Here is a 13,632-nt window from a genome sequence, read left to right on the forward strand (position 1 = left end):
AATGCATAATATCTCATGAAAGAGCAAAGAGCAAGAAAGAAATTAATGCTTTACATTTTAAACCATTCTATATTAGCAAATAATTTTGGATTTTATTAGTAACAAATTTAATTCACTCACAGCATTGTGGCTACTTGAAACGAGAGACAGGGCTAGAAATATTTACCCTGAGGTGGAAATATGTAAGTCCAGGCTGTGATTTACGTGAGAAAGAATCTTCTTTGGGCTCGCAAATCTTAATTTCTGTGCAATATAATTCCAAACAATATAACAAACTGGTAGAATCAAAGAGTTAATTAGCCCCTCTGATCTTTCCCTTTGCTTTTCCTTTTTATTGGAATGTGATATAAGACAGGAGAAGTGGCTCCATAAACATTCATTCTTAAGCCTACTGCCGAATCTCAAATGTTGACTTGGTTAAATTGAAAAGTGCCCTGAAGACTGATTCAGTGCATGTCAAGGTGTGTTGTAAACCTGTTTCCAGCAAGGAGTAACCAAAGACAGGATCCTTCCAGAATGTCTTCAACACTAGTACTACAAGCCGCTGGGAGCCTGCATAGACTGAATAGGAGGGAAAATGAGAAAACTGTTCCCCTGAGGGTTCCTTCTCTGTTCTTCTCAGGCTTCCCATGCAGATAATCTCAGCTTTGTGTTTCCCTCCCCATCATCGTAGCCTGAAACCTCCAGGCTTTGAGCCAGTAGGAATATGTCTTACTTTAAATTATTTCTCTAGAATATGCACACACTAGAAGATCTGACCATCTACTTACTTACTAACGTACACATACATATTAAACGCATAATATCCAAAGTCTAAATGAAAAATAATGTGTTAGTAGGATATTTTCTGCAGGCTAGAACATTTAATGCAATACAAAACTTGATAGCACATTTAAATTCAAGCTTAACATGGTGTGGGAGGCCAGCACACAGGAGGTTGAAGCTTAATCAGCCTATGACATAGTAAGAACACACACACATACAAAAACACACACACATATACACACATATATACATATATACATACATTATACACACATGTATAGTACACATACACACAATATTTGTACACATACGCACACAAACACACATAAACTATGCATACACACAATACACACACAACATTCACACAATACACATACACACATAAAGACACACACACACATCTATGCAGTGTTTGCACAGTGATACTTTGTAGCTGGAAACAATCAGTCAAGTAGCAATCCTCTATTTTAAAGAAAAAAGAGAGGACACCATTAAACAACCATAATCTCCAAGCACTCAGGAAGAAAATACACTGATAATATCACGCAACTGGAACAGAGAACATTTCTAACAGACAAATTCTTGCTGCAACCTTTTATAAGCCACCTACACTCATGAAGCCTTAGTTTCCTCCTTCGTACAACAAAGAGTTTCATTCTATCTTAAAGTCCTTTCCCAATACTAAGGCAATAACATCATGAAAGTGTGCTTGGCATAACATCAATGTTAAGATGTATTTGTTGAATAGATGAATAATTTAAAAAGTCAGCATGCATCTTCAAATATCTAGAAAGCCGAAAGAAGATATTTTTAAATTGAAAAAAAAAAAAAAAAAGATTGTGAATGCAAAGGCAAGCCTTTTATGTGTTTTTATTGGACTAGTATTTGGTTTTCTGTGATCTGAGATCAGTCAAAAAGAGAATAAAAAGCCAAGTAGTTTTGATTATGGCTATTGGATATAAATAAAAGAGATGTACTTTCAAGTCAAGTCAAGATTTTGTAAGCATAACTTACAGATAGAGTAAGATGTCAGAGGAAATACAGCTCATATTTACATTGAATTAAATAACCATTTTGCCTAAAATGGCAAGATATTACATAAGAAATGAAAAAGAAAATCTGCTATTAGGGAAGTAAAAGCTTTGAGACATTTTGGAATATTTCTACATATAAATATGAAAACTAAGATACATGATTACAGGTCATTACATTAGAATTTGCAGGTGGTATATTATTCAATATTCAACTATTTTTAGGTAAAAATTAAATTGATGAGTTTAATGTATACAACAAAAATGCAATTCTTTGTAACTCTGGCTATAGGATAACAAAATAGGAATTTAAAATAGAGTAGTGTATATAGATAAATATTTACATAGTCTAAATCTGATGTCAAAATAGAAAGAATAAATACAAAAACAAAAACAAATCTGTAATTTCACCCAGGCATTACATGAAAACGTTGGCTCTGAGAAAAATTTTAATGTCTGACTTTTTTAGTCAGAATCATGTCATCCTTTTTTTTCCTCCTATCAGTTTCTCCAATTGAAGTGTGGAATATAATCCCTGAAGGATGTTCACATATACAATATCTAACATTAGTCTTCTCTGTCAGTGCCCTATTATTTGCCTCAGAGGATGAGCCGTGAGCCTTACTCATGCCCAATACTGCACCAGACAACAGGGCCACAGTCACCGCACTGGATGCTAAGGGCCCTGATGCTGCTCCAGCAGGAGGAAGCAGAGATGCAGAGCTGGCAAAGGCACAGCGTGGTCCTGAGGAGAAACAGATGTTTCTGCTCCAAGAGAAGAGATACGTTCTGAGCTGCCAGTAGAAACTCCAGGGGTGTGAGACAGGGAGACCAGGGAAGTACTCTTAGACACAGTAACTTTTAAATGGAGACTTTGAGGAAGGTGAGTCTGCCACGAAGGCTATAAGTGTCCCTTGTAGTTATAAAAAAAAAAAATTCAGTGTGGTTATTAAGAAAAGAACAATAAAAGTTCCACTGTGCTAGGAACATAGAGAGACAGGAGGTGTCATTGTGCAGTAGGATGAAGATAAGCTGGAGAGCAACGTCAGCCGCAGTTCACCCTTAGTGTGTATTAAGGAAGACAGATTTGACTAGGGGAAAGTACACTCGGAAGCCAGGTTGGTGCACTGAACTTTGAGTTCCTTGTGAGGCAACAAAATAAGAAATCATGTACTATAATCTCATGCAGCTAAACATGTCTAAGTGGGTTTGAGAAATTCTATGAGATTTCAAAACGTATATGATGAAATCATCCAAAACGTTTCTGGCTAGGGAGAGAGAGCAACACAGGCACAGGATTTAAACAAAGCTATCAAGTGATTGGTTTGTCTATATACAGTGGGCATGTGTTTGAATGTGAAAGTAGAGAGAAGTTTGAGAGCAAATTTCTTATCTGACTCAAAAACTACGTATTGAATATTTATATGAATTCTGTGTATATGTTCAAAAGACAGTAATAAAAACATAAAGTAGAGTAAGCTTTTCAAACTCCAACAGGAATTAAATGATGGCTATCTGTTACTATGCACAGCATGGAAGGACTAATTGCAATGCAAATCAGACCCTGAAACAAGTTCCTTTTAAATATTTGGATATTCCCTCTGCATTTGCAATCTCAACCAAACTCATGAATTTTGAGTTAGTTCTTTGCCATGTCAGCAACGCAGAATTTTTCCCTGTGCACCATAAGCAGATTTACCTCATTAGTCAAGAAAAGTTAAATGATTAAGGAAATTTATTCCTTGGAAATATTTCCTAAACCACTCTGTTTCCTTATTTCTCATTTTGCTTTTACAGAAACGGTGATATAAAATGGCTGTGAGACAAGGCCTAATCTACCTGAGGTGCTTCTCTGAGAGTAATCACCTGGCATATGAGTAGTCATTAAGCACCCAAAATCTAAATGACTAACCGCAATGCCAAGTGTGGTGTTATTTATGGCTAAAGTTTTAAAAATACATAACCAGATTATAATTGTGGATTTTTTTTTTTTTGTTTGCCCACGAAGATGAGTCTGTTCTAGGACAGACAGTGATTGCTGTTATGGTTGGACTGGGAACACAAGAGCAGCTGAGCCTAGCACCACAGCTGGGCTTGGGGACTCTGGATGAGCTGTGGCTCAAGCAGGGTTTCCAATTCATGATGGTGGCTGCTGCTGCTGTTGCTGTTCCTTATTGACCTCTGAAGACGCAAGTGCCCACATCTCCCTAAATGCATGACAAAGAGTGGTTCATAAATGAGGAATGAGTTTGGACTCATTCTCACCCGCCTTTTCTATCTCGCATTTAGACAGATTGTGACTAAATTGACTCATCATTCTTTGGTTCCTCTGGTTCCCTGTTCATTATCTTCTGTTCGTTCCAAATGTGCTCCTTTAGTCTTGATGTTAAAAACAAAACAAAAAATATTCAAAAGAAAAACACAAAGGGAAATGCTTACCTAGTGCTACTTTAGGGAGTTAGAGGGGGAAACAATCTCTTTGTGGTATGATTTTAAAGTCTGAAACAGGAAAACTACAGCTAAAGTGTTTTAGAAAAGATAGCGGTGGGGCGTGATGGTGCATGCCTTTCATACTGGCATTCAGGAGACAGAAGCAGGAAGATCTCTGTGAGTTCCAGGCTAGCCTGGTCTAAAATGACTAGAAGGAGACTAGAAGAAGAAGGAGGAGGAAGAGTTTGAGTAGGAGGAGGTGGTGGTGGAGGAGGAGAAAACTAATTAATAGGTATAAGCTTTTCATATCATAAGTTTTCTTTTTAAACTCATAATTTGAAAAAAATTAAGAAAAAACATGAATACTACTACACACACTAGGAATAGAAACTATATTTTGAAAACAACAATCAGTAAATATAAGTGGGTGACTTTTCTGTTAAGAAATATTTTTAACCACTTACATTTGGTTTTAAATTATTATGTGAACATTTTGTTTCCTAAATCTTGAAGCAGTTTGATTATGTTTACTATGTTATTCAGTTGGTTTAATTCTTGGTAGTAAAAGGAAGAAAATAAAATGATTTCTTTTTTAGAATAAGTAGATCACTCCAATACAACTTTGGCATTTTCAATATTCAGCCATATGTAGTAAGATTTTAATTACATCCCAAGGCAGATCTGGATATATGTGAGCTTCACAATTTAAAACAAAAATACCACAGTTTCACTAATGTTCAAAACTCTGTTGCCTGTGTACCATGTCAGCACAAATAAGCAGCATATTTGGTGTGATTTCAGTTTTTCAAAAGAGAATTTCACTAAGTAGTCCAGGCTGGTCTCCCACTTGCAATCCTCCTGCCTCACTGTCCAGAGTACTAGGGGATCACAGGCATGTGGCATGTCTCCCAATGACAAGAAAGAAAAATTTAAGCTTCGTCAGTTCTCAATAGTAACAATAAAAAACAACGGATGTGTAGAGATGTGTGCTATTTATACACACTGAAGACTGTATATATCATGCCAAACTGGCTGTCTGGAACTTTCTTAGAAATTTTAACATTATCTGAAGTAGCATACACACAATACCTGTGTAAACAGGCTTGGGCTGATATTGCCTTCACCCATATTAAGGCTCTCATTCCTGATAATGAAAATCGTTTTTTTTGGTTAGAGTAATCTTTTTCTGTTATGTATCTTCTTTTTATATGATCCTAAATATTCATATAACTGTACTGAAATTTACATTCTTTTAAAAATCAGATAGATTTTGGCATCTAAAATTACACGAATTCCATAAAATCTTCTACCCAATAAAATATTTCCTAATAGCATATTCTTAGCCTCAGGAAAAATGAAAACTGGTTAAAAATATAACATACCCCAGAAATAGTTCTTCAAAGGATAGTCATTTATTGCATATATGATACAAAACACTAAGCCAAGGCTAACACTTTTGGAGATGATTGAGTGAGTAACACAATTAGTATTAAATGATGCCCTAAAAGTGATTGAGCTTAGAATGCAAAATAAAAGCAGCTGGCAAGATTATGGCCATTAATCATTTTAGATTTCCCCTTGAAGAATCATCTTTACTTGGAATAGAAAACAAATGTTCTTCTTCCTGTTTCTGTATTCGTGTTGCTAGTGAATTTGTTGCATAGAATAGGTGTTTGAAAATAAATGCTGCTTTCTGATTTTGTTCTTTGCTCAGTCTGAAAAGCTCCAAAATATACCATACCTACCTAGCTTTCTGGCTGTTTAACCTAACCTCCTTAGTGTTCTATATATGATCTTGCTTAGTAGATCTTCACTATTAAAATGTGTATTATAGTATACAGATTATATGAAAATCTACATAGGACCTAAGCAATCGTTCTCACTCTAGCATTCAATTTGTCTGTTTTGTATGTACCTTGCAGCAACTGTCACAAAAGTGAATTGACATGTTTATGTTTGAAAACAATTCGTGCAGTATATAACCTTATGTAGAATGGAATTCTAAAGGCTGCCAGAATTAGACTGTGCTTCGAACACTCAATAAAACACATTTACTGTGTCCAAGATTAAATCATACATTGTTTAAAATTAATTATTCCTTTTTAATTGCATTATAGTAACAGAAATGACCTGTTAATTTAAAGAAAATCTATCAGCATAAAATGAATTCACTCATATAAACAAGCAGGATGAACTTGACCTTGTTTGAACTTGTTTTGATGTGGCCCAGATGGTAGGCTACATGCTTGAATAGCGGCCTAAAGCTGAGGAAAAGCTCATAGAGCAAGATCTAGATTTATAGCCCTCTGCAAATTCCTACCTTGTATTGTCCTTTCAGCATCTGTTCTCCCGCCACTGCGGTCAGCTTCTATCTCTGGGGTCAGGGAGTCTAAAAGTACAGAGAGGTAAGAATGACATATATTTCATTTGATTCCTGTTCTCCTTTTAAAACAAGAGCTACCTGTTAGCTTGGTACAGAATTAAGACCATGTACATCTTTTTCATCTTTCGAAGGTTTGACCAAACTGTACCATAAGAACTTTCAGAAGGTGAGAGAATAATAGATAGTAACGTAAAACTGTTTGTACGATGGGCGGGAGTAGGAGCTCTGATATTAACCTTTTGTTATTCTTCTGTAGAAATGGATTTTGTTAAGCAGAAGAACAATGCCAGGTCCCAGGCAATGAGGTTAAGTAACAAAATGGCTTAAGAACCTATGAAATAAAGCACTTGCTGAATACCTCGTGAGACCTAGACATATACAAACTCCCAAGCACATGTTCACATCGTCCTTCCGTTATTACAAATCAAAGGTGATTATGCAGAAAGCATGCGTGATCTTACCATTTAAGACCCTGAGACTGTCTGCAGAAGCTGCTTGTTTCAGTGTCTGCTCGGCTTGCTCACGGCGTTTTGTCTCGAATTCCAGCGCTTCCTGCAGTTTTCTCTTCGCTTTCTTTTCCTTCTTTAGCCTCTTTTGAACTATGGCTGGAAAAGAGACATGCAGATTACTTTTCAGAATGCTTGTAATGATGTTAATTTACAAACGGTCAACAATTCATTTTTTTAAATTTTATTTTATTAATTTGTTCATATTACATCCCAATGGTTATCCCATCCCCTGTATCCTCCCATTCCTCCCTCCCTCCTATTTCCCCCTTATTCCCCTCCTTTTATGGCTGTGACTGATGGGGACCTCCTTCCCCTGTATATGCTCATAGGGTATCAAGTCTCTTTTTGGTAGCCTGCTATCCTTCCTGTGAGTGCCACCAGGTCTCCCCATTCAGGGAACGTGGTCAAATATGAGGTACCAGAGTACGTGTGAAAGTCAGACCCCACTCTCCACTCAACTGTGTAGAATGTCCTGTCCATTGGTTTGATCTGGGTATGGGTTAAAAGTTTATGGCCTGTATTGTCCTTGGCTGGTGCCATAGTTTGAGCAGGACCCCTGGGGCCAAATCTGCCTATCATAAAGTTCTTCTTGTAGGTTTCTAGGATCCTCTGGTTCCTTCAACTTTGCCATTTCTGGATCCTTCAACTTTGCCATTAACAATTCTTACTGTAGTCATTTCTCCTGGCAGAACAGAGTCTGGATTCAAGTAGGAAGTCCCAAATCCCAACTTCACCTAAAATAATCCTCAAGAGTAGGTTCATAAAAACCAATTCTTTATTTTAGTCTTAACTGATTACAAGAATGATTTAATTATCCTATGAAAAGATAAATTTAATAGGGTTCTGACTTTAGTAAATATTTGTGCTCCTTGATACAGGGACTTTGTTCAAATGAAGCTGGTGGCCTAGTGTCTACTTTGACTCAGATATTGCAGTGCCCATTGGATAGTGCACTGTTTGTATGTGTCTCTCCTTGTCCTAGGAAGCAGCACTTCCACAAATGTTGTAAACAAAGGAAAGTGACAACCACACCAAGTAGATTTTTAAATAATACTCCTACTGACTTCAGAAAATAAGGAATATTACATGTATATGAGGAACAGGATCCTTCTGTTATGAATATAGAAAAACAGTAATTTCTTTGGATGATTGCGTTCTTTTTTTCTGAGAATGATCCCTGTCTAGCATATGTGTAACACTATAACATATTTCAAGAAAACATGGTGCAGTTTCATTTTTTTGGAATTACAGTTGAAATAAAGCCTCACTTGAAGTTCTAATGTTCTACTGATAATATGTTTTTGTATAAACAAGTAAACTGTTATAGTGAGGCTGCTTATGATACATTTTATCCTATTAGATGATTACAATAGTGGTGCCTAATGTTAATAAACAAATAATAACAATATACACACTCAGAATGTACACTCATAAAATTAAACTACTTCTACTCTATCTACACATAAAGTAGAAAGCAATTAGCAGTGTAGTGGCAAATATAAGTTCTTTAAAATTATCTTTCTGGATAAGTAATAAGCACTGTGGATGTTTGATAACATCACTATGACAAAATCTCAGTTTTAGTTACGAAGACCAACTGTTCTGTTTCTTGATGCCCATTGAAGAACAATGATTTTAATTTCATATTTATTCGGGATATAAATTTAGGAAAATTGTAGTAAATATTAGTTTCAGTCTAATCCCCACATGTCCTATTTTTATCTTCACTAGCCCCACCTAGACGGCAGTCCATTTGCCTGTTGAGTACCATATATTTCAAATAAATTTACTCCCAGTGGACATAGGCTACATTCTTATATGAGAAATAATCAACATTGATTCAAATTAATGCTAATTTACTGGATTTAAAAGTGTAATAACTTGAATTTGGTTTGCGAATATTTTGTTGAGTATTTTTGAATCAATGTTCATAAGATAAATTGGTCTGAATTTCTCTTTAAGATTAGTTGGTTAGGGGTTAAGATGCTTCTAGGCCTAGATAGATGTTTTATGTTGATAATGATGAGATATGTTACATACTGATTTACACTCAGAATTTTAGGTGCACTAAGATAAGAAAGATGTTTTCTTCAAGGCTGTCAAATACAAATAGCCAGAACACTAAGATTGTAACATTTAATTCCTGATTGTTTTATGGTTCTTCTTGCTGTAGGTAGTTTATTGTATATATGTGTAATAATATAAATGTACATGTAAAAAATAAAAAATGCTTAATAAAAACATAAAAATTGTAAGAACTTTCTTATTCTAATTTCACATGTCCTTTTCAAATGTTATTATTTAATATTTATCCATATTAAGGTATAGAAGTTTTGAAATATTTTTGTACAGTTGCACTAATACCTGGGCATATAGCACCCAGCCATTGGCCACCCAATTTCCTCTGATACCATTGCACAAAATAAGAATGAGCCAGTTGTCTGAGGGTTAATATACTTCTTCAGTGTATGCATGCATAGGATGTAAGCATGGATAATTATCACTTTCATCTTACTATTGGAAGTTAAATAAATGGGCGGTGCAAGGTGTGATCTGTGGATGTTTTGCCCCCTAGTGGGTAAAGGTATAAAACTGAAGGCAAAAACTCTTGACTGGCTAGTCTCTGCTAGTTTTCACGGGTTAGTTTAGAAATCTATGGCTTTTTTTTTTTTTTTTTTTTTTTTCTTTTTTTTTTTTTGGTTGAGAGACTATCAATGATTGTTTGTTTTTCTTTAGGATTAATAGGACCATTTTATTTGTTTATCTGATCTTGATTTAATTTTGAGCAAGTGGAATCACTCAAGAAAATTGTCCATTTCCCCTATATTTTCAACTGGGCACTAGCCCAAAAGGCATGTCCCACAAAAGTCTTCACTTACCAGGAGATTGGGATAGTTGTGAGGACATCCTACTGAGACTCTAGGTAAGAGAAATATAGGAAATGGGGAAATAGAAGGACCCAGAGGGTCCTAGAAACGTAAAAAAAGAACATGGTGATGGGTGGATTGGGCACCTGGGGGTCTGCTCAAACTATTGCACTAACCAAGGACAATGCAAGTAGTAAATATCAAACCCCTACTCTGATCTACCCAATGGACAGGACATTCTCCACAGTTATGTGAAGAGCAGAGACTGACTCTGACATGAACTCTGGTGCCCCATATTTGACCACCTCCCCTTGATGAGGAGGCCTGATGGCACTCAAAGAAAGACTAAGCAAGCTACCAAGATGAGACTTGATAGCCTCTGACCATATAGTGGGGGAGGAGGTCTCCCTCAGTCATAGGCCTAGGGGAGGGGAATAGAGTGAAAGTGGGAGGGAGGGAGGAATGGGAGGATACAAGTTATGGGATAACAATTGAGTTGTAATCTGAATAAATTAATTTTTAAAAAGTTAGAACAAAGTGAAAAAAAAAAAAAAAAAGAAATCCTAAGGCCTATCATTTAGTCCTATAGAAACATGGCTATCTCTTGAAAAATGGTTCCACAGAGTCAACTTTTTGCTCAAACTTCTTTATTCACTTAAACATATCTATTATCAGTGTGTACCATGCTTGTATTAGTTTAGTCCTTAAATCTATGCAAATTAATATTATTTAAAACCATGTTATGTGGTGTATGGACAGTGTCTCAAATAAACCTGAATAAATCCAGAAATCTACTAGCTATTGATTCGTATTGTCTAATGAAACAACCTGACTTATAATGAAACAGAAGCAATGATCTTTAAATAAGCACATCAAACAGGATAGGAGGGTAGTTTAGGAATTTATACTGGAAACTTCTAAAATTTAGAAAATGTATTTCTCCCTTTTCTGTAGTTCTTATGGAACATATATCTGAAGCAAAGAAGAGATTGACTGTACTCTTCAAATAAATGCATAAGATAAATATACAAATATGAATGACCTTCAAGATTATTTATTGATGGTCAGTACAATATTTTAATAGAAGCCATTTACAAATCAATAATACCATTATTTTTATCCAATAAGAATTCATTTTCGTCTGTACTTTATGTACTTGACCTTGTAGAATGAAAATGAAGCATTCAGAAGGAAAATTATACAAACACTTAACTTCAGTTATTTGCTCAGATATTCATCAAGCTTCCATTTCAGCTGATAAATATCTTACCAAACCTGCTTTGCTTGAATAATCAGTCTTTTCTATCTTAGCTTTATGACTTTAACTCCTGAGGTTTTCAAAGGGTAGTTGTGAGTGCACACAACAGTCCTCATCATGACTAGCATCTTATCAGATCTCATTCTTATCATAAAGAATGTGAATTCTTTAAACTCTATAAGCAGTGGAAATTACATGATGAATGATATGATAGATATATCCAGCCCCCTGAGGTAGAAAACAGAAGATAGTGTGGATTTGAACTCAGAAATATGATAAGCTCATGATGTTCAAAGTGCAGTTACAGGCAAGGAATAAGAAACAGAAGTAAATAACCAAACATAGAACAACATTATTCTGTTAAGCATTTCATTTAAAGCAGTAGACTGTGTGCAGCGCTTCACAGATACCTCTGTTCTTTTGTTCCATGGCCAGCTGCTTTTCAAGTGTTTCTCTTAGTTCTCTTTCCCTTAAAAAATCCATCTTCAGCTCGGTTTTTTCCAGTTGGACTTGTTTTTCTTGAGCCCTGGCATTATCTATGGCAACTTTCAGGAGGCCCTGCACAAAGAAGGAATTCAGCTTGATCATATTGGTCCAAAACACAGTTTGTTCCCTATTTAGACTTATTTTCAATGAGGAAAGCCCACTTATCAAATTGCTTAATTCCTATGAATATCTTCAGGACCCACAAAGACATACATATACGACTAAAACACAAAACTTCTAAATCAGTATAAGCTATTTGAGGAAAACCAATATTTATGGCACATAGCTTCTTTTGATTCTGATTAGACTATTTAGATTTTTTTTTTTTTTTTTTTTTTTTTTTTTTTTTAGTTAAAGAGCACAACACAAAAGCACCCTAGGAAATACAAATGGACAAAAGAAAGGAGAAGCAGTTCTACAAAGAACTGTCCAACACTGTCTAAGTGATCCTGCTGGGCCGTCTGTGTCCTCAAGCTCGTTCGTATGTAAACTTTCGAGGTTACACACTCTAGAGCTATCTTCCGTGGGCTCCTCAGTTCAACAGTCTGTGTCCGCTGCAAGAAGTTTGCTGTCCCCTTCCTGATCTTTACATGGCTCACGCTCTCTTTTTCCTTTACTTTTGCCAAAAGCCACAATTCAGAAGAGGACTTTCCCGATAATCTAACCAGAAAAATCCATCAGATAGATATTACTAGCCTTTCCTACCCATTATCATTGAGATCATAAGTAAGTAATATTATTAGGTACCTATATATTCACTGCTTTATATCATCACACTGCCTCTGTAATGGGAGTTTTTGGCAGAGGCAAGGATATTTGATACAATTTAGTACTCTGTCTCCAAAAACACAAATTATGCCTGTAATTTTAAAATATTGAAATTAAGTGATCACTTTGTTTTATGTTTGTGATAGATAACATATTTAAAGAATATAGAACAACAGATTAGCGATCAATTATCTTTATGAAGTCACTCAAAATACAGTAATAATATAATAATGACAGTTAGGAAACTAATTCACAGTCTAGTGACTCAAAAATCATTTCATGAAAACAAAACTGACTCATCCTTACAGTTTATTGTAGGAATATGCACTTTTTTTGATGTGTAATTTTTGTCAATTTTAGATGTTCCTTCAGATTTAAGAATTAAACATGGGCACATAATATCGATATGAAAAATCCCATGTGCTTTTTCAGGTAAGTTATTTAGGTCCAAAGTTATGATGGAAAATTTGAGTGAAGAACTCTACCAGTATGAACTCAGCAAATACAGAATGCTGTATCCGAAATATAAAGTGTGTTGCCATGGTCTGTGAATGTACTAGCCTGATATTTGCCATTGGAACTATACAGGAAGCAGAATTCTTGCCATTGCTCGATGTTCTCAAGGGTTCAATCCTTTTTAAGATTCAATGTGAAGACTTTGAATCAAGAATTCCAACTTCAACTTGACTTGGAGTGCAACAGTGTCTTTCTCCAGCAGAACACTGTAGCTCTTAACACTGCCTTGGGCCATTTTAATTATCTTTTCCCATACACATAAATTATTTTTGGGTGCTATATTTGACCTGGAACTTTCTGGCATAATTTTTTTTGTGTGATAGAAAACAAGCAAGAGAATATTTCTAGGCAGCTCTCCCATCCCCACTGTTTTGTTGTTTAATAATAAAACACAGTTTCTAAAGAAACTGCCATCTTAAAAATGGAACCCAGCAACATTCCTGCATATGTTTATTCTGCATCAGGAACAAACAATTAGTAACCAATGAAAGAGATCATTACATCAAGTGCCCTTTCAGATCACCCCAATTAAAACTTTAGTTTAGCTGTATTTTAATTCTAAGATACCAAATTCTAATTTTCTGCTCTGATTGCTCTTGTTGACTTATTTTTGAAAGAT

The 13,632-nt window shown here is 35.5% G+C and overlaps 1 protein-coding gene across 2 annotated transcripts in view; it reads right to left on the minus strand.

The window, feature by feature from the left end:
• Dach1 (dachshund family transcription factor 1) overlaps positions 1-13,632 on the minus strand; it is a 393,427-nt gene that overhangs the window by 26,520 nt on the left and 353,275 nt on the right. For both annotated transcript variants that reach the window (XM_051160903.1, XM_051160902.1), the window contains 3 exons: positions 11,654-11,801; positions 7,071-7,214; positions 6,547-6,615 (listed from right to left, as the gene is read on the minus strand). In XM_051160903.1, coding sequence (XP_051016860.1) covers positions 6,547-6,615; positions 7,071-7,214; positions 11,654-11,801 — 361 coding nt within the window. The remainder of the gene's footprint in view (positions 1-6,546; positions 6,616-7,070; positions 7,215-11,653; positions 11,802-13,632) is intronic.

This window comes from Acomys russatus, chromosome 18 (genome assembly GCF_903995435.1).
Source record: "Acomys russatus chromosome 18, mAcoRus1.1, whole genome shotgun sequence".
Classification (NCBI taxonomy): domain Eukaryota; kingdom Metazoa; phylum Chordata; class Mammalia; order Rodentia; family Muridae; genus Acomys; species Acomys russatus.